At 39.4% G+C, this 27,996-nt stretch overlaps 1 protein-coding gene and 1 non-coding gene across 2 annotated transcripts in view; one reads left to right on the forward strand and one right to left on the reverse strand.

Annotated features, from left to right (window-relative positions):
- CORIN (corin, serine peptidase) overlaps nucleotides 1-27,996 on the reverse strand; it is a 286,147-nt gene that overhangs the window by 109,602 nt on the left and 148,549 nt on the right. Inside the window, exon 6 of the mRNA XM_061191367.1 lies at nucleotides 187-300. Coding sequence (XP_061047350.1) covers nucleotides 187-300 — 114 coding nt within the window. The remainder of the gene's footprint in view (nucleotides 1-186; nucleotides 301-27,996) is intronic.
- LOC133092854 (U6 spliceosomal RNA) lies at nucleotides 25,733-25,835 on the forward strand. Its single transcript, XR_009701205.1, has one exon. It is a non-coding gene; the product is annotated as a U6 spliceosomal RNA (small nuclear RNA).

Consider the following 27,996-nt stretch of genomic DNA (forward strand, 5'->3'; position numbering starts at 1 on the left):
CACGCAGCTGTCACACGGAGTGGGGGAAGATAAACACATTTGCTCACTTAAGAAAAGCAAACTAAAAGAATTCCACCCAAGTGCCGGGTGGTTGTCAGTACTGGACAATGGAACAGCGCTGGTTTCCAGGCCCCTGAATGGAATCCCTGTCCCCCCCAGACAAACCCCACACAGCCTGTCACATACTGCAATGAGCCTCGTCACTCCAGTCGCCACAGTCGTTGTAGCCATTACACAGCAGTTTCCTGGGGACACAGATGCCACTGGCACACAGAAAGTTCTCGCCCCCTCCGCAGAGCACTGAAAAAAAGGGCAGAAAAACAATGCCAAAATAAGTAAGAGGTGTGGTTTTTTTCCCCTTTTAAAATTAGGAGAAATAAAGGACAGAAAGAAATCCTTCCCTTGCTATTCAACAGATGTGCTTCCCAATTCCCTCAGTTTCATTATCACCAATTTTTCTCTGGCCTTCTAGAACATTAATTATAAAATTACCTGGAAAGACTACAGAGAGTGTTTGCTGGAAAAAAGCAAAAGGAAATTCACCAGTGGGCTTTCACAGCACAAGACAGCAGCCTCGTCAACTGCACAACTTAGGTGGGGAAAAAATACCAGATGGGAGTATTTTTCTTAATAACAGAAAATTATTTCAAAGTGAAATGTTATTTATTGTACAAACATTAAAAAAAAAAACCCCTCTCCTTCTACAGCGCTACTCAATGTCCTGCAGAGAAAGTTACAGTTACGAATAGTTGATACATGCTTGAACACAGGCTTAGAGACCCCATGCCTTGTATTTGAAATATATTTATTTACTTGCCTTAATAAAAATGCCAGTTAAAAATGTCAGGGTCTATTTTGGCATAAGGAATGTGAAACAACATTAGCTAATAATATTTTCATTCTTTTCCTTAACACGGTTGCATTTTAGTATTCTTTGCTTTAAGTATTACAGTGTTCTTTTTCTTCTCAAACTTCAACAAATATTCAATTGTTTCAAAATTACATTAGACACAGAATGTAAGAGAAGAAGCTAGAAAGATTTTTCTAAGGGAAACCATTAATGAAAGGATGTCAATTCAACAAAATGGGTTTTAAAATACACTTCAATATGTGGTAATATGCATCAAATGCTTTTTAAATGTGTAAACCTTTGACCCAGAGATCTTATTTCTGGTCTTCATACGAAGGAAATGATTATGAATAAGTGCAAAATTTAATATTTAAGGATATTCATACCATCATGGTTTATCACAAGGAAACTATGAAATAACAACTATGCAATAATAGGAGACTGGTTAAATAAATTTTGATAGCTCCATAATAAGGAATATTGTTACAGCCATTGAAAATTATATTGTAAAAAATAATGTCCTGGGCCAAAGTTCAAGATAATTTAAGTGTAAAAACACCATTTGGGGGACTTCCCTGGTGGAGCAATGGTTAAGAATCCGCCTGCCAATGCAGGGGACGCGGGTTCGATCCCTGGTCCGGGAAGATCCCACATGCCGCAGAGCAACTAGTCCGTGTGCCACAACTACTGAGCCTGCGCTCTAGAGCCCATGAGCCACAACTACTGAGCCCCCATGCCACAACTACTGAAGCCCACGCGCCTACAGCCCGTGCTCCACAACAAGAGAATCCACCGCAATGAGAAGCCCGTGCACCGCAACGAAGAGTAGCCCCCCACTCGCCGCAACTAGAGAAAGCCCATGTGCAGCAATAAAGACCCAACACAGCCATAAATAAATAAATAAATAAATTTTTTTTTTAAGTTTAAAAAATAAAAAAATTTAAAAACAGCATTTGGTTCTGAAAAAGCATAATACAATCTGGCCTAGAAAGAAGCATATCTAAGGTTACTATGATTATCCCTGGTATTAGGATTGAAAGTAATTTTTATTTTCTTCATTGTATTTTACTCTGTATTTTACAAATGTTCTTATAATGATCATGTCTTACTTTTATAATCAGAAAAAAAAACAACTAACTTTTTTCATGAGTTCCCAATTCAGAGTAACGGTAAATAAATATAACCCTCCCGAAACTTGTTTCTGTAACTCTCTGTCTCCCTGCCACAAAAGTTAGTGGGGTCAGCCTTGTGGTCTCCTGCTGGTCACTGTCACCACCCCCCTGAACCGTGCTCCTTGATGAGATGAACCTTGTTGTCTAACTAAAGGGAACCAGGAAGTATAGAGCATTTAACTCAGAAGCTGAAATGCAGAAAAGTTCAGACTGAACATTCCAGGCAGTAAGGTCCATGCCACTCATATGTCCCGTGTTCCCCAGCAGAGTGGCTGGCACTCAGGAGGTTCTTAATTAATGGGAAAAAGTCACCTCCATCTCAATGGAGCACAATATATTGCCACGAGGCAAAAGAAAAAATGCAATTGATGGATTATTTTCCAATGCTATCAAGGAATCAGTTTCGATTTGCTGAACATTAAGTACTAGTCAATTTGGTATGTTTCTTCTGATGCTAATTCACGTGTAACCTTCACAATATCAACAATGAAAGTCTGGTTTTCCATTATATCCCATGATTTCTGTACCAATACAAATGGCATCTACGGATTTCAACTGCCAAGACATGAAACATTCTTATGTTTTGTATAGTCTTGGATTTGGCGCAGGACTGTACTCCTATAGCTACAGACAGAGACTCCTAAAGGGTATACAGGAAACCAGATATAAAATGAAAAACCAAAACATTAAAGATTTTACCGGCCAGTCTATACAATAACCTCTCTCTAGGGTTAAGAGAAAATTTTCAAGGAATAAGTGTTTATCCTATTGTGAGATTGTTTCTGCAGTATAGTAGAGAGTGCAGAAATTCCATCTGTCTGCATTTCAGCAGCTGCAATGCCTCAGAAGAACTGTTGCATTCCCTACATTATGGCTCTGATGAGTCCTTGGGAAATGTAGCTGAAAGCTCAACATTAAATAGCTCCTAATATCTAGGTTTCATCTTTAAGAACCTATATATTTTACTCCAATAAAGCCATTCTTGTGTACGGTTATATCAAACCTGGATCAAATTTAAAATATGGCATTGCTTGCATTGTTTTGATTATCGATATCCTGTGTCTTTGCTGATGCATCAGAAACTGACTTCTTTTGTGTGGTTTCTCAGTTGGAGATGTGGCTGCCCATGGTTTTAGGACATTGAAAATTGTTTCTTCTTATTCTTTTTTTGCAAGTTCTTTGGACATTCATAGTTTCATTAATCAATACTATTTTTGTACAATCAGGATAGCTTTGTATATTCTCTTTCTGTTTGATTTCTTCCTAACCTGTATTCAGAATCTCCACTATTATTTGTGAAAAACTGTTCAACTAGCAAAGCATTTCAGACATATCTCATTTACAATTTCCCAAGAGCCCCATTAAGTACACAGGTAAGAATTCTATCCCAACTTCCTTGGGGTAAGTGATAGTTTACAAATAGAGGAACTAGAGTATCATGTGGTTAAGACAGCACCTACCCAAAGCCATGGAGTTAGGAAAAGGTGAAAATCACCCCCAGAATCGTGAGGTCCGGGCTCCGGGTCTAATCCTCCACACCATACCCACTCCCCATTTCTAGTACACAGCCAGTTGATGGGCGCTGAGTTCAAGGGTACCAGGTTCAGGTAAAAGTTCAAACTTCCCTTTATTTTTCTCTCTAAACAAAAGATAAACGCCTGTCCTCAGGTGAACTGAACCAGATGAGATGACATTTTTGTGAGCTCTCGGTTTTTGGAGAACACACTGAGAGAGCTCTTAACAAGTTTCTGGAGAGATTTTTCAACCATAATTCACTGTCGTATAACAATCATCTTCCAATAGCCTTTAGACTGAGCCCTTAAGATGACGAAGGGAGATTCCCTGAGGTGAAGTCATGCTATACAGTCTTGACACCATTTCCACTAACATCATCTATAACTCTAAGAGGTATATATTGGACTTTAAATCAATGGCAATGACTTTACAAGATTCTTTCATTGATTGAATGAATATTTACTATCTATTATGTGCTGGGCATTACTGTAGCAGTAATTACAGATACAGCAGTAAAGAGAACAAAACTACTTCCCCACCTTCACGTAGCATGTATTCTACCGATCATCATCTGATAAAGATACTTTTACTAACTAAAGATGCTCCACCACCAAAGTTACTTACATTTATACATGTGACAATTAATTAATATTAACACAATTACAGCAGTATACAAAGACTTATTGCCTAAGATACTGGTTTACATGTCCAAATGATGAGGACAATTATGAATCACCTGGACTTCTGAATTCCATGGATTCTGAAGAGTATACACCCCTGCGGATGATCAGCTCTTTTCAGTCTTCTTGTTTCCGAAAACAGTCTGCTGAAATAACATCCATAGCCTGAAACAAACTGTAGATTTTCTGCAACTGCTTCCAGCCCTATCAGTTCTCTCTGTCTGTGTATTATGGGCAGCATTTATATTGGCAAATGCTCTCATTACTCTGCTTGTTAACTTTTAGAGTCTTTTTCAGAAATTACTCACCAATCTCTGACTGCATAGCATCCTCATTCACCGTGACTTTGAGTCCTTGTTTAAAGTCTAAAGCTCAAGTTCAACTCTATCTCTGAAGAGAAAGCCGATCTGGCACACAGCTTTGTCCCCTGCACCCATACTGAGAGCTTGTCAGCACTTCATTCCACATGCTGCTCGAAATTAAGTTACTATAAACCAATATTGCTCTTACCTTTTACAAAGTTATTTGACCATATGAAAAAGAATGAGTGTAATCTTATAGCAGCTGATGCAAGAATACTTCTTAGGAAGAGTGTTGTATCTCCCCATAATAGGGAGATAATATTATCAATAATCTTAATAATAATATTATCAATATTATAATAATATTATCAATAATCTTCTTTGATAAGAAGATTGGGGTGAAAGATAAGAGGTGAGAGAGGAGAAAGGAAATCCAAGTGGACGGTCAATAATTAAACTTGGTCTTTACTCTGCCTTCTAAGTCATATGTACTCGATGGCTCTTCCTTTTGTTGAACATTAAGATGTCTGGAGTAGGTATGGATGGATATCAAAAAGCTCTGTATGAAAAGAATGAGATCCCCCTGGAGAGAGAGAGGAAACTGTGCTGTTGGGCATTGTCTTGGGAGAGAGAGAAATTACAAACTTGGTTGAGTCTCCCTGAGGGGCTGTATAGAGAAGACTCTTTGGAAAACAGAAATATCTAAAGGGACGTTTCAAGTTGTTGATGGAAGGTGTAATCACTTCCTCCATCTACCATAGGGAATCAGCAAAGATTATGTTGCTTTCTGATATTCTCACTCATTTATTTAATCAATTTGGCACTCTTCTAAGAGCTTGAATACAGAATAGATCCCTTGCTTTGCAGACATTATAGTCTACGGAGACAAACAATATCAATGGATATAATAAGAAGAAAATTATTATATATTAGGTCAGAAGGTAATAAGTGCTATAAAGACAAAAAAGAGTACAACAGACTAAGAGACATAGGAAATGTGGGGAAGGGATAGTACAGGTCCCCAGATTAATTAGGGCGCCAGGGCAGGTCTCATTGAACGTTGACATTTGAACAACTTCAAAGATGGAGGGAGTTAACCAAATCTCAGGGGAAGATTTCAGCCCAGAAGCAAAGACCCTCAGGCAGGAACATGGCTGGCAGGTATCAGGAACACCAAGGAGACCCATGTGGCTAAAGCAGAGAGAGTAAAAGGGTAGAGAAGCTAAGGGATGAGGCAGAGAGGAAGAGAGGGCCCAACCACAGAGGGCTTTGTAAGGACTTTGTAGCTTAGACAAAAAAAAAAACAAAAAAAGTCATTACAAGGTTTGAGTAAAGAGTAGCATGATCTGACTTATGTTTTCAAGGATCTCTGCCTGTTGTGTTGAAAATACTACAGAAAGGCAAGGGACACAGTAGGGAATAACAGTTAGGAGCCTATTGGAGCAATCCAGGAAGAGATGATGGCGGCTTGGAGGTGGTAGCAGTGGAGGGGCTGAGACACAATTGGATACTGGATGTATTTTGAAAGTAGGGGCAGGAGAGTTTCCTGGCCCATTAGATGAAAGTTGTGAAAGGCAAGAGCCAATGATGGCTTCAAGTTTCCAGCCAGATGACAAGAACTGCCATCTGCTGAGATGAGGAAGGCTACTGGAAGAGAAAGACCAAGGGGAAAAAATCAGCAGTTATCATTTGGACATGCTGGGTCTGACATATACAAGAGACGCACAGCTGGAAATGCTGAGGAGACAACTGGGTACATAAGTTCAAAGTCCAGGAAAGAGGACAGGACTACAAATATAAATGTATGCGTCATCAGCAAATCGATTTAAAGCTGGTGTGCCTGGATGAGATCATGAGGGGAATGGCTAGTGAAGAGGAAGACTCAGTGAGATGGTGCAGAGAAGATGGATAAGGGCTGAGCTATTAAACCCCACGTGTAACAGCTACAGGGAAGAGGGGAAGCCAGCAAAGAGGCTGAGGAGTGGCCCCGGTGGTAGAAGGAAACCCAGCAGGTGAGTATGTTATCCTGGAAGCCAAGGAAAGGAAAGTGTATCAAAGAGGAGGAAGTGATCAGCTGTGCCAGAAGCTGCTGCTAAGTCAGGTAAGATGAAGCTGAGAAATGGGGATGCGGATAAGAGCAGTTTCAATGGAGCAGTGAGGACAAAAGTCTGCTGGAGTATGTTGAAGAGAGAATGAGAAGAGAGGAAGTAGCTCAGAATGGAAGGACAAATCCTTTGCTGCAGAAGAGAATAGATAAATGGGGCAGCAGATTACAAGGGAAGTGGGGCAAAAAGAAATGCGGTTTTTAATGCTTTGTATGAGTACATTCTTTGGAGGGAGCAGGGAGGGATATTAAGTTCTGCCTATAAGTTGGCTCAGATCAGATAAATGATGACCACTTTTGAAGATACAGGAGCTCAGGGATGGAGGATCATGGATGTCAGGAATATAGTTATAATCTAAAAATGAAGCCTGTCTTATATCTGCCTGTCCCTTTAATCCCATCACTACAGTGTGACTTCCTCAGAAGCACCTGTCTTCTAAGGTGAGAAATCCTTCTCATTCTCTTCTTCCTCTTCTTCATCTGGTAGACATCTGTTAAACATGGGGGGCGAGGGGCACCCATGCTAGTCCCTTCTAATAGTACCATCAGAACGTGAACAAACAAACCCCTGTTACTTTATGACTCACATAATTTATATTAGCAGAAGATAAGTATTTGTTTGCTTATACCCTCTCCCTTCTAGAACGTATGCTCCTTAAGAGAAGGAACTTTATCAGTTTTTCTCCCTGTTGTGTCCTGTCCTGAGTCTGGAGTGGAATTAAATATTTGTTAAATGAAGACTGAGAATAGAAGGTGCCCAGCAGGACCACATGATCACTCCTATTTCTTGGTCCTACATGTTCAAAGGCAATAAATATCTTACAATTTTATTATTTTAATTGCCAGAGGAATAAACTGCTGGTGAAATACGATAATCGCTCTCTGTTACAGCAGGATACTCACTCAAACCCCCAGACAAGTCTGGCTTCTCAGTGGCATCTGCTCATATGTTAGGACAATGAGTATCAAAGACCCTTCTACCTAAAATAATCTTCCCCACCGACCTGTGATGATGTGTCTAACATTTTCCCAACACCTACACCCAAGTTACCCATTCCTTGGGGTAAAATGGTGGTTTTTAGATGAACTCTAGGATACCAAGGAAAGGGACTTTGGGGCCACATCATGGGTTAAGGGGGTGTCTTGAGTCCCCTACTCCACTTCAACCAGAGAGCTCTACCATTGCCTGCTTTATACATTTGAGTCCGTGTACAATTTCCTTTGAAAATGGGTTTCTGCTACCAAAAACAAGTTTGAAAATCCCTTCACCCTTAAGATTTTAAGTGTTCAGTTCAAGTCTGACAGAGCTTTTAATTCATTTTCTTGGAAATGAATACTTAGCTCTGAATTTAATTATAGAATGTTTAGATTTTCATTATATTTAGACTTGAAAGAATGGGACACAAGAGGAGTAACTTCTTAAGAGGGGCGGGCATAGCAGGGAGGAGTTTAGGAAAGGTCTAAAACAAGAGAAATAAGCATGAGAGGCGAGACTTGGAGCAACAATGAACTGAGGACAGCCCTATGTGAAAACGCAGTGGGCGTGAGTCTAATACTATGAGGTAAGAAATGCCACATCACCTTATTTTTCTAAATCAAGTTAATTCACTTAATCAAATTAATTCAATTAATCCCCACTCAAAAAGGTGAAAAGAAATATTCTTCAGGCATGTTTTGGGGGGGGCCTCTCCCTCCTTAGGGAGGTACAAGGATCCAAGGGAAGAACTGCGGAAGGGGCTTAGCTTTCAATTCTTCAGAGAATAGGTGGGGTAAGGGACTCACGGTTCTAAGCCCTCGGGGTTTATGGTAGACAGAACGCTCCATCACATCTGTGCCACAGCAGGGTCATGACAGGGCCATGGTCCCCAACATCAGCTTTCCCGGCTGCCCCACGCAGCCATGCCTCTCTGAGACCCTGCCTCTTCCCCCAAGCAAGTACTAACCAGTCCCTGCTACGTAAGGGACATGCCAAAGCCCAGTCCCCTTCCAAGCCTTGGGGGATGTCTCCTCCATCCTCTGTGCCCACCTCTAACCTTCCCCCATGCCACCCCACTCTGGGTGATCACATAATCTCCGCTCAGTCATTTTCTCCTCAAGGCTGGTCCCCCTTTTCTGAGAATGCACAGATGACACCACACATCCTTTATGTTTCCTTAATAAATTGCTCTATTACACAGATTTTTCATTCATTGCAGAGAATGCAAATGACTCTATTAGCAACTTTCAACATCTTTTTACCAAGGCAGTATATGGTAGGCGGTCAGTAATCCCTGTTGCATAAATGCACTTAAGGAGCTCTTAATTTAGATATTCTAAAAATAGAAGTGCCACATGATTTCCTCTTTTATGATCTGGGGTGACCGTCTTGCTGTGAAGACAAGGTAAAACCGGTCCCCTCACTACAGTCCAACTCTTTAGTTCCAAGTCCCTCAGTGCCTATTATATAATATGTTTTTCTTAGTGAGGAACCATCTCTGTCAAACCAACGTTCAAAGCAAGTTCAAAACAACTTCCCCAATTAAATGTCCTTAAGACTAAGGTACTCCTTGACTCATTTTTTTCCGCTCTGAAATAAAGCCAAGCTTTGATTCAATGGAAACATTGCCAGCTGGCCTTCAGCTTAAATTTCTGAAAATAAGAGCTAAGTATACTTATTGCCTGTCTGACAGCATGAAGGAAGATCTATCATTCTATAGAAAAATCAATCATTGTAAAATTATCTAAAAATCATTAGCAGGAAACAAGAATAGATTTGTCACTGGTGGCACTCTGATAGGAGAGGAACGGAAACAGAGTTTCGAAAGCAGTTCATGTCATCATTCAACATCTCAAGTAAAATCACAGTATAAAATAGAGTTAGATGAAACTTGCCCAGTAGATTTTAAATCTAATTAGACAGGGGAGAAAGTAAAGAAAGAGCAGAGTAAAAAGCAGGAAGTCAAGCTTTATGATCAGGGACTGGCAGAAATAGACCGCCAAGCAGAAGTCTAAAGAAAGAAACTTTTTAAAAAGGAATCTTTATTCATTCAATAGCGTAGAGAGAGAGAGAGAGAGAGAGAGAGAAGGAAATTTTTAAAAATAAGAAAAACAACTTCCAAATAGGGATTGTCTAATTAAAAGAATATACTAGTTTACTACCTCAAGTTTTAGTGTCTAAAAGACTTAAATAGGATTCTGAACCAATTGTGTCAAAAATCATTGGAAAATAAGATATACACCAGGACTCTGTCATTTATCATTTCCTGCAAATAAGTGCAATAACGTAACTTCAAGTTTCTAAAGAACATAAGCAAGTTAGAAACTACATGTTTATAGTTGACCCTCTTGTCAGGGATTATTATCAGGCAGGCAGAGATTTCTAAATTCAGGGGGTTTTTTTGCAGGGGAGGGAGGAGTGCTACTTTCTGAACTTGCTTTAGGAAATAAAACCTTTATTTTATAAACAAAGTAATTCTCACTTAGTGGTACTTAAAATACTTCTGAGATTTTCTCCAAACATGAGGCTGTCTCAAATGATATTTTGTGATTATTCATTATGAATCATAAAATGATAATGATGGTATATTATACATACAACCTTTGGCAGATTTCAGACAGCTGTTGAATTTTTTCTATAAAACAGTTAATGCATGCATATAAACCTATGAGAAATAAAGTAGATATACATGGTTTGGAAAGAAAATAACAGTCTCTTGCATGCATATGGTAGTATCTAAAAAGTTATACATATTAACATTTTTTTAGATCTTTATTAAATGTATAACTCGGTCAAGACATCTATGGAAAGACTTAGAAGAAAGATGAGCAAAGAAAAATAATCAGTTTTGAAGAGCCATTCCATGGTATTTTTCTTATTTGTTGGGCTACACAAATTGGACTGATGTCATTATACAAGTTAACAGTTTGTGAATTTCATTTTCAACTCAAACCAAATTTATTTTTAATCACAGTTTCTTTTATTTTTGTCTATTTTATGTATTGATAATCTAAAAGCTAGAACTAATTGTCTATGACTTCGCAATACTGTGTAGCCCAAGACCCAAAAATAGAGTAAACATATGTATTCAGAATTTACGGTGAAAAGAACTTTGAAAAAATACCTTTCAAGAACAGATTGAGACAGGCTGGGTCCTGGGACCCTTTGGTGCAGTGCTGGCACCTGGACAAATGTCTCCTCCAGCAACAAAATACAAAGAAACTATAAGGGACTAAAAATAGCCGCATGCATGCGCAATTGGGGCAAATTATGGACAACACGATAGAAAAAGACCACAAACCCAACTTCCACTTCTGAAGAGCTGGGAGCAAAAACAGGGTGTTGAGAGCAAAAGCAGGGTAGTACTCATGATCCCTGCACACAGCACCACCAAAGGGGTGGGCAGACCACCTAAGCCACGCCTCTGGTCACCCACTGATCTGCCCCTATCCCCACCTCAGGGAGCGAGCAAGGGAACCTGTTACAGGAGCCCCAGTAAAGACTTGCCTGCATTTCTTGTCTGGCCTCTTATCAACTTCTATTGATTAAGGAAGGCCAAGAACCCTGGTTGGTAACAAGATTACAGTTCTACCCTAATGTCTGCAAATTCACTTCCAATCCCATGAAGACTGTACTACATCACTTTCCCACTTACTCTCTATTGTTAATTACTGTAACAGAACATTCCAATGCATTACCATTCCTAAAAATTCACTGATCTTCAGGATACTGTAGGATCTCACCTATCTTCCAGAGCAGATTGCCAATAGCTGGATGCCAAGATTCTGAAGCCCCAGGTTGGGGCTCTGCTCAAGACCCCCTCTACTTTCCATCCTCTTAACTGATCACAGTAAACCCCATTCACTTGCCCCCATGCAGTAGGCCATGGAGACAGCACACGTTCCATTGGTTGAATCAAGGCAGAGTCGGGAAAACCTAGATACTTCCAGCTACCTGACCCTTCAAGCTTAAACCACCCCCAAATAATCAAGTCACTTCAATTCTAAATGCTATTATGATTAAAAGAAAATGGCGAGAAAATTAATTCATAAACACTCACCCTAATATCCATACTGATATTGACTGGGTCTACAGACAAGAAAAGCAATTATTCACAATGATGACCCTGAGATACCAAAATAAAAGTCGTTCTGTAGAAAAAGTACAGACTTGGATTTAACTTAAGCTATCTGTGCCGCTTTGAGCAAGTTATTTAACCTTTCGGGGCTTCAGTTTCCTTATCTGAATTCCACCTGCTTTGGAATCGTCTTTGAGTATATATTAATCAGTAATGGATGTAAAGCACCTGGCACCGAATCACATAAAGCCCACTATGTTCTGTTTACTAAGACTGGTAAGTGTATAATTCACTTCTGAAAGATGGCCATCACAAAGTGCTTAAAAATGCCTTTTGCTTAAAGCGTTATCCTGCAAATAACTAGAGCGTCCTATTCTCCAACCTTGTAGATATAGCACTGCCCACTTAGACCTGGAAGTGAGGGCAACTGGATTCTTCGTAACAACCAAGACAACTGGAAAAGAACATAGCCTGAAGAGATCAACACACACGGCAATCAATATAACAACATCTAGGGATAGAATTCCTAACGTTTCTTTGGCTCAGAGACAAAAAAGGAAGTCAATTGCTCCAGGCAAGTTGACTTTTACTGTTGAATCGTTTGTGTCCTGTTATATGATTTGCATGCTGGTGGAACAGAGAGGTCCCTGAATTCTCTCTCCCATGCTTCCTCCACTTTTCTACTCTGTGTGCCCTCCACAACACAGCTACATAAAATCTCTCCTAGTATCCCTGGTTACCAGCATTATATATAACAAAGCCACACAGACTAAACCTGACATGGAAAAATCAGCCTTGCCTAAAACTAAATATAAGTGCAATTTAATTAACTTGCATTCCAGAGTCATAGCTGCCAACTTACCAAGACTAGAAGACTGGGTACACAGTACCCAAGGGCTCAGAGGGAGGGGGAAAAAATACTAAATTTTTCTCCAAAATCTTCACAGGATTCACATGTTCCTTCATACCTGTAAACAGGAATAATGTCCCCCTGTATACAAGATACGTGATCCAATCAGGGGGGCAAAATGAGCCAAGGCAGGAAGAGAAGATAGGTTAAGAGAGGCCGGAATTTCAGGAAAGACATACAGGAACTAGAAATGAATGGCAAGTAACCTGGCAACAAGGTCAGCCCTGAGTCAAGAAGGGAAAGGTTTACTTTACCCCTGAAAGGAGGAAAGACATTGCTGCAGATAATGGGAAGTCAAAAACTATGTGCCTGTCACTATAAACTCTCAATACTGCAATTTGAGCAGTGATGTAGTCTCAACGGTGCATGGGTCGGGGGACTGAGCTAAGCATGGGGGTGATGTCCCTGGGTAAAGGTCCATTTTCTTCCACTTGCCAAAAGGATAAGTAACATGCAGTTTCCAAGCAGGAGCACAAGATGGCAGCCATACTCAGCACATAGACCCTGTGCAGTGCCACAGAAGAGAACTCAGCTTGAGGCCCTCATCACCTGACAGGCTGTGGAAATTCACAGGGAATTCCAGCTGGGAGGCTTCTCTTTTCTAAAGGGCATCCTTTGCTTGTGTCTGTAACTGGGTAAATTTGAAATCATGAAATCGCACTTCTGCCAATTATTACTACAGAGGAATAAAAAGTCTTTCCCAATTGATGCCTACTCATATCTTTGGCACATTTTTCTATTGGTATTCTTCCTTATTGATTTATTGAAACTCCATTTGTTTCAATTATTTTTCTCCAGGCCATCACTTATTTGTCTTTTAAGTTAATAGTCTCTGCAGCTATAGAAAATTTTACATATACGTGAGGTCAACTGTATCAGTCTTTATGGTTTATGTCTTTATAAACCATATCTATATGTGTCGTAGAAAAGAAACTATAGGAGGGCAGAGATTTTGTCTGTTTTGTTTCCTGCTACAGCCATAGGATATATGATGGGCATACAGCGTGGGCTAAATAAACTTTGCATTCAACCCAGAACCTTTCTAGAGCAGATGGAAAATATCATGGCCAAAATTAAGACAAATATTCTGGCCAAGACACACCAAAAATAGGCCACAGAGATAAGTAAATCAAGTCAGGTTTCCTAAGAGTCAAAACTGATTCTGCCATGGCCGTAGGGGAAAGGCTACAGATTGACTGACTGATTGATTTTTGTTAAAGTAAGAAAGCCTCTTATATTGCTGAAATGGCCAAAATATGAAATACACAGCCTGATCTGTATTTAATGGAACAGAATAAAAGAACTCTTGAGATGCTTTCCAGGCTTAAGTTTCAGCGAAATGCCAAGGGAAGAAATTGCATGGCTACTTTCAAGCCAGTCCCTTTCTTAACACCGACCACCAGAGGGAGACCACATCTTGAAGCAAAGCACAGAGCCCATGCTATAACTGTGACAAGTGTCCAGATGTGTGACAGTATTTGAAAACAATTGTATTTTATGCATTTTTCACTAATTATGTTAAAATAAAATCACATTAAAAAATCATTTTGCGGGCTTCCCTGGTGGCGCAGTGGTTGAGAATCTGCCTGCCAATGCAGGGGACACGGGTTCGAGCCCTGGTCTGGGAAGATCCCACATGCCGCGGAGCAGCTGGGCCCGTGAGCCACAATTACTGAGCCTGCGCGTCTGGAGCCTGTGCTCCACAACAAGAGAGGCCGCGATAATGAGAGGCCCGCGCACCGCGATGAAGAGTGGCCCCCCGCTTGCCACCACTAGAGAAAGCCCTCGCACAGAAACGAAGACCCAACACAGCCATAAATAAATAAATAAAAATTAAAAAAAAAAAAATCATTTTGCACTTCAAATACAGACACGCAAATATGAATTCTCATAGACAAACGCATTATGGAACACTCATGGTACTTGGTGCATTTATTTCAGAATTGACTTTTTCCATTCTCATAGCAACCAATAATTTCAGAAATCCAGTTGTTAGTTTTATTTCAAGTGGTTTTATATACATTTTTAGAATTGTTATTTGTACCTAATGTGATTTTTGTGGAATGGAAATGATTTTTCAGCAAGTGATCTTATTACAAGATAATCTCATTACAAATGCCTGTTGGAAAGTCTCACCATGGTGCCCACATTGAAATGAAACTCTCCCCCGCTGTAGAAAAGGTCTTCTGAAATGTTAGCATCATAAGCTCCAAACTTCTCTGCTCTAATAGCTTTGAAGAAAACTGCCAGTTTTTCTCTGAAACTATCCTCTTAAGAAAACTCTGTGATAACCCTTCCAGGGCCGCTTACAAGTAGACCGAAAAGGAGGCCAAATACTTTGTGAAATTTAGCTTGATTCGAAGGGCTCCTGGGAGAGCTCCCTGCCTAAAATATTTCCCAGCTGAAATTCCTCAGTTTGGATTTTACTCATTTAATTTAAGCCAAAAGTCCTCAATTAAAAGGCAGTTCCTGGGGATTCCTCATTTACTCAACCAACCAAGAATTCTGGAGGCTGTCTGTAGACAGTGCTGGACATGGCAGCAATCATAATCATAAGGCCTTACAGAGACTAAAAGAGACAAGTCGTTATCAGTGATTAATACCTCCGGAGACAGCACTTTATGTATATATTTATCTTTTAAAAAAAAATATTGGGGGCTTCTCCGGTGGCGCAGTGGTTGAGAATCTGCCTGCCAATGCAGGGGACACGGATTCGAGCCCTGGTCTGGGAAGATCTCACATGCCGCGGAGGAACTGGGCCCGTGAGCCACAACTACTGAGCCTGCGCGTCTGGAGCCTGTGCTCCGCAACAAGAGAGGCCGCGATAGTGAGAGGCCTGCGCACCGCGATGAAGAGTGGCCCCCGCTCGCCGCAACTAGAGAAAGCCCTCACACAGAAACGAAGACTCAACACAGCCAAAAATAAATAAATAAATTTATAAAAGAAAAAAAATATTGGAAAATTAGTATAAAAAATTACGAAAAGGTAGAATCTAAAGAGTGGTAGAGCAAAGGTAGAGCAAAGGTAGAGCAAAGACATAACTGGGTAAAAAAGGCCCCAGAGGACAGAGGGTCAACATAGGAGCAGCAGGGGCCACAGAAGGGGCAACAGTGAACTCCATGGGAATCAGAGAGGAGCGACGTCCTCTCTTGCTAAAAATTCTAGCCAGGATCGGATATCCACGACTTTAAGCTAATACTTATCAACCACTTTCTATTTATCAGGCAATGTCTTAAAGGCTTTACCTTCATTTATACCTAAGAACACAGCCATGAGGTGATACCTCATGTATCAGAGGATGAGACCAAGGCTTGGAAAAGTTGATAACCTTCCTCCATAACTTGGCTAATAAGTAGCAGAGCTACTTAGTAAAACCTGAGCAGTGTGATTCCAGAGCCCATGCATTTAATATAAAACACTCAAGGGTTCTGTGTTAGTTTCCTACTGCTGTTGTAAAAAATTGTCCCATACTGGGTGGCTTAAAACAGAAGTTTATTCTCTCACAAGTTTGCAGGTCAGAAGTCTGACACGGTTCTCGCTGGGCTAGAATCAAGATGCTCACAAGTGTGTGTTCCTTATGGAGGCTCTGGGGGAGAATCTGTTTCCTTGCCTTTTCCAGCTTTTAGCGGCTGGGCCTCCCCTTCCTTGGCTCATGGCCCCCCTCCTTCATGTTGAAAGCCATCAACGTAGCATCTCTCTAATCCTGCATGGGCATCACATCTCTTTCTCTGACTCTCCTCTTCTGCTTCCCTCTTCCACTGTTAAGGACTCTTGTGATTACATTGGGCCACTAAGATAATCCAGGAGAAACTCCCTATTTTCAGATCAGATGAGTAGCACCCCTATTTCCATCTTCAACTGTAATTCCCCAATGCCACGCAAATTAATATATTCACAGGTTCCAGGGATTAGGACAGGGACATCTCTGGGGGGACATTATTCTGCCAACCACAGATGCCTTGATATTTTATGAATTTTTTCTATGCCTCTTACATACAGCCACCTGCAAATGACTGGCTCAGGAAAGTGTGCCCTCTCTCCCACCTGACGATTGCCCTCCTCTTCCCATTCCCTGTGTCAGAGATGCCATGATTTGGCATCTCTCTCTAGTCATTTTTCTTGGTTCCAGGTTGATTCAGTCAATTCTATTGCAGGAGGAGCCCAGGGTGGCAGGGATCTTGGGCCATGTAAGATCACTAGGGGAAAATTGCTGTTCGATTCAACTCCTGTAATATGAGTGTTCAAAAGACTCAGGAATGATACTCTAAAAGGTAAATGAATCTGATATCGGGCTTTGATGCAACCAAGAACCATCTGTGCTTTTGCAGATATCAACCACATGTGCTTCTGACTTTTCCAAGAGGCAAGAGCTGAGCGAAGAAACCGAAGAGGACAGAGGCCTGACGAGAAGCCCGGCCTTGACTTCCCTCTCTTTCTCATTCATCTTTAGTAACCAAAATCCCTTTTAAAAACTCAAAAGAGCTACATGTGTGAGGGCAAAGAAGCTATGGGACTTCATGCTATTCTGTAGCAGGCATAGAAGAGGCAGCCAAGAGGTAGCTGCAAAAAGCTGAGCAGACAGACTAGTCCCCCAGCCAGGAAAAGCTACATAATTGCAGGGCTCAGTGGAAAATGAAGATGTGGAGCTACTTGCAGGGAAAAAAAAGTGCTTTAAAAAAACTAAAATACAGTCCCTCCCATCAGGAAACCTGCACAAGCCTCTTAGATAGCCTCATCCACCAGAGGGCAGACAGCAGAAGCAAGAAGAACTACAGTCCTGCAGCCTGTGGAACAAAAACCACATTTACAGAAAGATAGACAAGATGAAAAGGCAGAGGGCTATGTACCAGATGAAGGAACAAGATAAGACCCCAGAAAAACAACTAAATGAAGTGGAGATAGGAAACCTTCTAGAAAAAGAATTCAGAATAATGATAGTGAAGATGATCCAGGACCTCGGAAAAAGAATGGAGGCAAAGATCGAGAAGATGCAAGAAATGTTTAACAAAGACCTAGAAGAATTAAAGAACAAACACCTAGAAGAATTAAAGAACAAACAGAGATGAACAATACAATAACTGAAATGAAAAATACACTAGAAGGAATCAATAGCAGAATAATCGAGGCAGAAGAACGGATAAGTGACCTGTAAGACAGAATGGTGGAATTCACTGCCACAGAACAAAATAAAGAAAAAAGAATGAAAAGAAATGAAGACAGCCTAAGAGACCTCTGGGACAACATTAAACGCAACAACATTCGCATTATAGGGGTCCCAGAAGGAGACGAGAGAGAGAAAGGACCCGAGAAAATATTTGAAGAGATTATAGTCGAAAAATTCCCTGACATGGGAAAGGAAATAGCCACCCAAGTCCAGGAAGCGCAGAGAGTCCCATACAGGATAAACCCAAGGAGAAACATGCCGAGACACATAGTAATCAAATTGGCAAAAATTAAAGACAAAGAAAAATTATTGAAAGCAGCAAGGGAAAAATGACAAATAACATACAAGGGAACTCCCATAAGATTAACAGCTGATTTCTCAGCAGACACTCTACAAGCCAGAAGGGAGTGGCATGATATACTTAAAGTGATGAAAGGGAAGTAACTTACAACCAGGATTACTCTACCGGCAAGGATCTCATTCAGATTCGATGGAGAAATCAAAAGCTTTACAGACAAGCAAAAGCTAAGAGAATTCAGCACCACCAAACCAGCTCTACAACAAATGCTAAAGGAACTTCTCTAAGTGGGAAACACAAGAGAAGAAAAGGACCTACAAAAACAAACCCAAAACAATTAAGAAAATGGTCATAGGAACATACATATCGATAATTACCTTAAACATGAATGGATTAAATGCTCCAACCAAGAGACATAGACTTGCTGAATGGATACAAAAACAACACCCATATACATGCTGTCTACAAGAGACCCACTTGAGACCTAGGGACACATACAGACTGAAAGTGAGGGGATGGGAAAAGATATTCCATGCAAACGGAAATCAAAAGAAAGTTGGAGTAGCAATCCTCATATCAGATAAAATAGACTTTAAAATAAAGAATGTTACAAGAGCCAAGGAAGGACACTACATAATGATCAAGGGATCAATCCAAGAAGAAAATATAACAATTATAAATATATATGCACCCAACATAGGAGTACCTCAATACATAAGGCAACTGCTAACAGCCATAAAAGAGGAAATCGACAGTAACGCAATAATAGCGGGGGACTTTAACACCTCACTTACACTAATGGACAGATCATCGAAAATGAAAATAAATAAGGAAACAGAAGCTTTAAATGACACAATAGACCAGACAGATTTAACTGATGTTCATAGGACATTCCATCGAGAAACAGCAGATTACACTTTCTTCTCAAGTGTGCACGGAACATTCTCCAGGATAGATCACATCTTGGGTCACAAATCAAGCCTCAGTAAATTTAAGAAAATTGAAATCATATCAAGCCTCTTTTCTGACCACAACACTATGAGATTATAAATCAATTACAGGGAAAAAAACGTAAAAAACACAAAAACATGGAGGCTAAACAATACATTCCTAAATAACCAAGAGATCACTAAAGAAATCAAAGAGGAAAACAAAAAATACCTAGAGACAAATGACAATGAAAACACGACGATCCAAAACCTATGGGATGCAGCAAAAGCAGTTCTAAGAGGGAAGTTTATAGCTATACAAGCCTACCTTGAGAAACAAGAAAAATCTCAAATAAACAATCTAACATTACACCTAAAGGAACTAGAGAAAGAAGAACAAACAAAACCCAAAGTTAGCAGAAGGAAAGAAATCATAAAGATCAGGGCAGAAATAAATGAAATAGAAACAAAGAAAACAATAGCAAAGATCAGTAAAACTAAAAGCTGGTTCTTTGAGAAGATAAACAACATTGATAAACCATTAACCAGACTCATCAAGAAAAAGAGGGAGAGGACTCAAATCAATAAAATTAGAAATGAAAAAAAAGGAGAAGTTACAACAGACACCGCAGAAATACAAAGCATCCTAAGAGACTACTATAAGCAACTCTATGCCAATGAAATGGACAACCTGGAAGAAATGCACAAATTCTTAGAAAGGTATAAACTTCCAAGACTGAACCAGGAAGAAATAGAAAATATGAACAGACCAATCACAAGTAATGAAATTGAAACTGTGATTAAAAATCTTCCAACAAACAAAAGTCCAGGACCAGATGGCTTCACAGGTGAATTCTATCGAACATTTAGAGAAGAGCTAACACCCATCCTTCTCAAACTCTTCCCAAAAATTGTGGAGGAAGGAATACTTCCAAACTCATTCTATGAGGCTACCATCACCCTGACACCAAAACCAGACAAAGACACTACAAAAAAAGAAAATTACAGACCAATATCACTGATGAATATAGTGCAAAAATCCTCAACAAAATACTAGCAAACAGAATACAACAACACATTAAAAGGATCATACACCATGATCAAGTGGGATTTATCCCAGGGATGCAAGGATTCTTCAATATACGCAAATCAATCAATGTGATATACCATATTAACAAACTGAAGAATAAAAACCATATGATCATCTCAATAGATACAGAAAAAGCTTTTCACAAAATTCAACACCCATTTATGATAAAAACTCTCCAGAAAGTGGGCATAGAGGGAACTTACCTGAACATAATAAAGGTCATATATGACAAACCCACAGCAAACATCATTCTCACTGGTGAAAAACTGAAAGCATTTCCTCTAAGATCAGGAACAAGACAAGGATGTCCACTCTCACCACTATTATTCAACATAGTTTTGGAGGTCCTAGCCACAGCAATCAGAGAAGAAAAAGAAATAAAAGGAATACAAGTTGGAAAAGAAGAAGTAAAACTGTCACTGTTTGCAGATGACATGATACTATACATAGAGAATCCCAAAGATGCCACCAGAAAACTACTAGAGCTAATCAATGAATTTGGTAAAGTTGTAGGATACAAAATTAATGCACAGAAATCTCTTGCATTCCTATACACTAATGATGAAAAATCTGAAAGAGAAATTAAGGAAACACTCCCATTTACCATTGCAACAAAAAAGAATAAAATACCTAGGAATAAACCTACCTAGGGAGACAAAAGGCCTGTATGCAGAAAACTATAAGACACTGATGAAAGAAATTAAAGATGATACAAACGGAGAGATATACCATGTTCTTGGATTGGAAGAATCAATATTGTGAAAATGACTATACTACCCAAAGCAATCTACAGATTCAATGCAATCCCTATCAAATTACCAATGGCAATTTTTATGGAACTAGAAAAAAATTCTTAAAATTTGTATGGAGACACAGAAGACCCCGAATAGCCAAAGCAGTCTTGAGGGAAAAAAACGGAGCTGGAGGAATCAAACTCCCTGACTTCAGACTACACTACAAAGCTACAGTAATCAAGACAATATGGTACTGGCACAAAAACAGAAACATAGATCAATGGAACAAGATAGAAAGCCCAGAGATAAACCCATGCACCTATGGTCAACTAATCTATGACAAAGGAGGCAAGGATATACAATGGAGAAAAGACAGTCTCTGCAATAAGTGGTGCTGGAAAACTGGACAGCTACATGTAAAAGAATGAAATTAGAACACTCCCTAACACCATGCACAAAAATAAACTCAAAATAGATTAGAGACCTAAATGTAAGACCGGACACTATAAAACTCTTAGAGGAAAACAAAGGAAGAACACTCTTTGACATAAATCACAGCAAGATCTTTTTTGATCCACCTCCTAGAGTAATGGAATTAAAAACAAAAATAAACAAATGGGACCTAATGAAACTTCAAAGCTTTTGCACAGCAAAGGAAACCATAAACAAGATGAAAAGGCAACCCTCAGAATGGGAGAAAATATTTGCAAATGAATCCATGGACAAAGGATTAATCTCCAAAATATATAAACAGCTCATGCAGCTCAATATTAAAAAAACAAACAACCCAATCCAAAAATGGGCAGAAGACCTAAATAGACGTTTCTCCAAAGAAGACATACAGATGGCCAAGAAGCATATGAAAAGCTGCTCAACATCACTAAGTATTAGAGAAATGCAAATCAAAACTACAGTGAGGTATCACCTCACACCAGTTAGAATGGGCATCATCAGAAAATCTACAAACAACAAATGCTGGAGAGGGCGTGGAGAAAAGGGAACCCTCTTGCACTGTTTGTGGGAATGTAAATTGATATAGCCACTATGGAGAACAGTATGGAGGTTCCTTAAAAAACTAAAAATAGAATTACCATATGATCCATCAATCCCACTACTGGGCATACACCCTGAGAAAACCATAATTCAAAAAGACACATGCACCCCAATGTTCACTGCAACACTATTTACAATAGCCAGGTCATGGAAGCAACCTAAATGCCCACTGACAGACGAATGGATAAAGAAGTTGTGGTACATATATACAATGGAATATCACTCAGCCATAAAAAGGAATGAAATTGGGTCATTTGTAGAGACGTGGATGGATCTAGAGACTGTCATACAGAGTGAAGTAAGTCAGAAACAGAAAAACAAATATCGTATATTAATGCATATATGTGGAACCTAGAAAAATGGTACAAATGAACCGGTTTGCAGGGCAGAAATTGAGACACAGATGTAGAGAAGAAACGTATGGACACCAAGGAGAGAAAGTGGTGGGGGTGGGGGGTGGGGGTGGGGGTGGGGGGCGATGAATTGGGAGATTGGGACTGACATGTATATACACTGACGTGTATATAAAATGGATGACTAATAAGAACCTGCTGTATAAAAAAATAAATTAAATTAAATTGAAAAATTCAAAATAAAAGAGAACTTCTGGGGTAATGGACATGTGTACTGTCTTGACTGTGGTAATGATTTCACAGGTGTATGTATACCTATGTCAACTGTATTAAATTGTATGATTTAAATATGTATATATATACATATTTAAAATATGATTTTAAAATGTGTGTATTTATGGCTTGTCGACTCTGCCCCAATTAAAAAAAAAACCATAATGGAAAAGAATATGAAAAAGAATATGTATACATATGTGTATAACTGAGTCACTTTGCTGTATAGCAGAAATTAATACAACACTGTACAGCAACTATACTTCAATAAAAAAAATACTAAAATATAAGCATACTTTCCCTTAAAGTATTTTATCACTTATAAAACATAATAGCAGTCATAGTGATATATGAGGAACATAAACATAAATTGAATAAAAAATAATACTTTGTGTCATAATTTAAGAAAAACTACATTATTAATGTGATTTTTCTGGCTCACTATTCTGCAAATTCATTTACTAATTCATCAAAATGTATACTTTTAGCAACATTATTTTCAATCTATATAATGGAAGATGGTGTCAGTAGCTTGACAAAAAGGCAAGATTGCAAACAATTTTTGTTAACTTTTAATTTTGACAAGGATCTTTTTTCTGATGCAACTTTTCTTGTTGCTTTAAGGCTATTTTATAGGCTGTGATATATACTGGGATATATTTCTGATAAAGTATTTCGAAATACAAATTTTAGTATATCTAGAGCTGATGATTCTTATGGAGCAATTAATGAAAAGGTTTAACTCTTCATATGAATTAGTTCTAAGTCTGAATTTAATTTTAAATATAAATTTATACAACGGCATTTTAATGTTTCTTCTGATATTTCCTATAAATCGTGGAGATCACACCAGAACTCAAATGTGGCTTCAAAATTCGTGTACAATTCAAAATGTCTGTTTATATATTCTATAGCTGTATCATCAATTTTAAGGAAAATTTTCATTTTATGTTATCTTCCTCGTTAATAAGTGTTGCACCCAAAGATAGTGCACCTCATTAATAAGTGGTGCACATAAAAATAGTGCTTTTTTTCCATTGACAATGGTTAACTGTAATTTCTATTTCCAAACCTGTGGATATTTGTTTTGCAATGTTTCCCAAGGATTCTAAAATCTTTGAAGAATTCTAATAACTCCTTGATAAATGCTTTATTGCAATGTTCATGCATGTGCTTTTATTGTGTAATAATTTACTAACAAAGTCTGTTGCCCAAGCACTGTCTGTCTCATGGTTCAGGTGGAGAGTTAATATTTGTGCAGATGCCACAGGGACAGGCCCCAGGGACAATCGACCAAGCTGGCCTCCCACATGTCCCCATGTGGAGCCCCTCTTTTTCCCCAGGGCCAAGCCCACCACTGCCACCCTCCAAACCTGCTTCTGTTGTTGCTTCTGCTGTTGTGGCACCATCATGGCCATCAATCTGGGCCCAGGTCCTGGCCCGGCCACCTTGGGGCCCTGGGGATTCCCAGACAGTCCTCAGGCACAAGCTTTGGACCACCAGGCCAATCGCTCAGCACCCACACCGCCTGACCATCATGCCATTTGGTAGGTACCCGAGCGTGCACACCCTACCCACTAACACATCCCCACCACTCACGTGCACGCTCCATTGTCCCATCAAACCTCACCGCTCACACGCATGCTCCACTGTCCTATGAAACCTCACTTACACAAGTATAAAGATAAAGCTGTTAATTTCAAGATGGTGACAGCAAAGCATTAAACCAAGCCTGGAAGCCTTCTAAGCACAGGGCCCTGGGCCACGGCACGGATCGTCAGCCCAGCAAACCGGCCCTGCCCCTGCCTTTCAAAGCAAACAGAAAGGCAGGGAGGGTGAGATGGGGATGAAAACCTGTGACAAGTCCTTCTGAGAAGTTACAGGAGCAGGGGTTCCAGCATCCCACTAGGTCACTATATTCTTCCTCCACCCACATCTCTTCTGCCATACCCACCAAATTCCATCCTGTTGGAGTCACCGTCTAGACATGGGAACCACCACTGTGATACGGCAGGGACTGCTGGCTGTCCATCCTAATGTGCTCTCCATCTCTTTCATAGTAATGGAGTTTAAAGTGGACCCAAGATTGCTGAGCTAAAGACTACATTTCCCAGTCCCATATCACTAAGTTCTCCACAATAGAATATAAGCAGATTCTCCTTCTACTTTGCCTGCTTTAAAAGGGACTTGCTGCCATGTACTTCCTCTGTTTGCCCTCCCACAAGCTGGAGCACAGATACAGGGCTCAGCCAGCTTCAATCACTTAGACAAGGAACCTGGTCTAGGGATTGGTGAAGCAAAAAATGGATGGAACCCACATCTTTAGATGACTTCATAGGGCAAGCCTGACTTGGCAGACTGGAAAATTCATCTTGGATCTATCGCTTAACAGAGAAATTAAATGTTATTTTCTTTAAGCCACTGTATTTCAGGATCTCTTCTATTACAGCAGGTTAATTATTCTGTAACTAATATGAATAGTTTGACTCTGGAGAGGTTTCATACCCATTGTTCATCTGTCCATAAGGAAGATCTGAGAATAAAATGGTATGAAAGTTAGGACCCCAGGAAGAAGCTGGGTCCACCACACCCCACTGAGGACTCTGGATGTACCTTTGGACAGAGACACTGATTTACACATATCAGTTATGAATCTAATAGGCGTCAGTAACAGCCTAGAGATGTACTCACAACACCGCTTCTATGAGAAAATATCTGTCATGTTTGAAATAACTAATTTGCAAATATATCTTTGAAATACAGCCCAGTCATTCACTGAAGGATGCCTGTAATTCTGCACCTACCTTACAGAATTGTAGTAAAGATTTGACATAATACATGCAAACCATTTGGCACAGTATCTGACACCAAGCGAGCTTTTGATACATTTAATTTCTTTGTTATCACGGACACTATTAAAGTGGCATCATAATATAGGCAGCCAAACAAAGAAGGAAGTACTTTAAGGACGTATAGTGTCTCAGGCCCGTGGCATCAGTGGGCAACAACCCTCTCTCCTCTGACCGCCCCCCCCACAGAGGTATGAGGGATAAATTAGTTAAACATTCCTAACTCTCTTAGATTCCAAAAGTAGTTCTAGTAGGTTTTTCCAGAAATAAACTGCATAAAATATTACCTCAAAAAACGTGTGAGCTGTTAAAACATTCCCCAAAATAGACCATTAGAAGTGATGGGTTAGAGAATCAACACAGAAGGAAATGTCTGTGCATCAGAAAGAAGAAACCAAATTCTTGCTTCGGCAGCACATATACTAAAATCAGAATGATACAGAGAAGACTAGCATGGCCCCTGCACAAGGCTGACATGCAAATTCGTGAAGTCTTCCATATTTTTTGGAATATTACTCAGCCATAAAAAAGAATGAAATAATGCCATTTGCAGCAACATGGATGGACTTGCAGATTATCATACTAAGTGAAGTAACTCAGAGAAAGGCAAATATCATATGACATCACTTATATGTGGAATCCAAAAAAAATGACACAAATGAACTTACATACAAAACAGAAATAGACTCACAGACATAGAAAAGAAACTTATGATTACCAAAGGGGAAAGGGGGGGAGGGATAAATTAGGAGTATGGGGTTAACGTATACACACTACTATATATAAAATAGATAACCAACAAGGACCTACTATATAGCACAGGGAACTATACTCAATATTATATAATAACCTATAGGGGAAAAGAATCTGAAAAAGAAAAAAAAATATATATATATATAAAATATATAACTGAACCACTTTGCTGTACACCTGAAACTAACACAACATTGTAAATCAACTATACTTCAACTAAAAAAAAAAATTAAATTTAAATTTAGATTAAAAAAAAGAAAGACAAAACCAAGAAGTGAGTTCAAGAGAGAAACATGAAAGCCACCAAATCCACTCCTCTCAACCCTACAAGAGCCTGGAAGTAGAACAAATAAGTTTACCTTCTGCAAGATTAACTTTACAATCGATAATACACAATGGATCAGGGCAAGATGGCTTTTTAAAACTCAAGAAGAAAATGGGCTTCTACTTTGAAAAAACTTTTTTTAAATAAAAGGAAAACAATAAAACCTTGAAAGCTATAGGGAATAGAAAGAGATAATGGAAAATCCTGAGCCTTAATTAGGTGTGGAGAAAAACTGGTAATACATGAAACTGCAAAGGTAGACTTTTAATTACTTATCTCTAGAGCACTGCTTTCAGAGAGTGAACAATGAATAAGACAATAACAAAGACCAGAAAAAGGAGGCAAAATAGGTGAATACCTGCAGAAAGATTTCTTAATCTGGACTGGGCAGTATTTCATCTGTTCAGCATTTTTAAGGAAGGAAATATTCCACATAGAGAAAAATTCAAATAGCTAAAGCGTATCTCTTTAAGATTCCTAACATCTTTCATAATTTTATTAAAGCTCAGTGAAATAGAACACTTGTTCTCCACCTTCTTAAATGAAGAGTGCTAATTTTTAACATTTCTTTGCTGCCCTAAGGTCTTTACAATGAGCAGCAAAAATTTCTCAGTGCCAGAGGAAAGTTCCTCGGGGCGGGGGAGGGGGGGAGTATTTGTCCCTCTGCTAAGCTGCCTAAGAGTGCTGCCTGCTTTAGGCTCTTGCCCCTTGGAATGTATCATCCTTCCCCATTATATACAGGCTCAGTGGTTACCATCTCTACTGGTGTAGAGATACCTGCACCAGCAGTTCTATCCACCTCCATTTCCAGTTTGTTTGCCATTAATTATAGATCTGGGAAACAAACAAACAAAAGCCAGTTTTTAGATTCGTTTTCAAAGTAAAAATGAACATGCTATGAAAGAGGACCTTGGGAAATATTGTTAATGGGAGAGTGAACAGCTATTTCATTGTTCATCTCTTTTGTATTTTTACTTTTTAATCATTGGTTGTGTTCTGATTAATTTAGGTGGCAACCTCTGGATAAGTAAGGTGCTACCATATATTCAAATAACTGAATTAAAATAGAGGCAGCACAGGAAAAGAGATAATATTGCTGTAGTGCAAAGAGCATGGAGCTCTACCATTAGAACTGGGTTCCAGCCCCAGCTCTGCCTCTAATCAGCAGCATGAACACTCATACCCACCATGGAGAGGTATTCTGAAGACTAAAAAAGATAAAGTGCCTGCCTCCATACCTGGCACATATAGAGCTCATATAGGCAAGCTAGATTATTATTTTAAAATCATTGAACACGTATGGAAATTTGGATGTGTGTCTAATATGCTCAAGAGGGATTATGAGAAACCCAAAATTCAATACGTAAGAAAAAAATCAACTTTAAATTATTTTAGGTAAAATAGAGTTAATTAAGTTTCTGGAATTTTAAAGCTGGAAGAGACTGGCAAACCTACAGTCCTGTCTCTCCATCCTAAAGATGAGGAAACTTGACTTGGCCAAGGTCATAGAGCTAATTAGAATGTAAAGGGCAGGACTGGAGCCCAGGTTTTCTAATGTCTAATCCAAGGCTCTAAAGCAAATATGAAT

The sequence above is a fragment of the Eubalaena glacialis genome, chromosome 5 (assembly GCF_028564815.1).
Source record: "Eubalaena glacialis isolate mEubGla1 chromosome 5, mEubGla1.1.hap2.+ XY, whole genome shotgun sequence".
Taxonomy (NCBI): Eukaryota; Metazoa; Chordata; class Mammalia; order Artiodactyla; family Balaenidae; genus Eubalaena; species Eubalaena glacialis.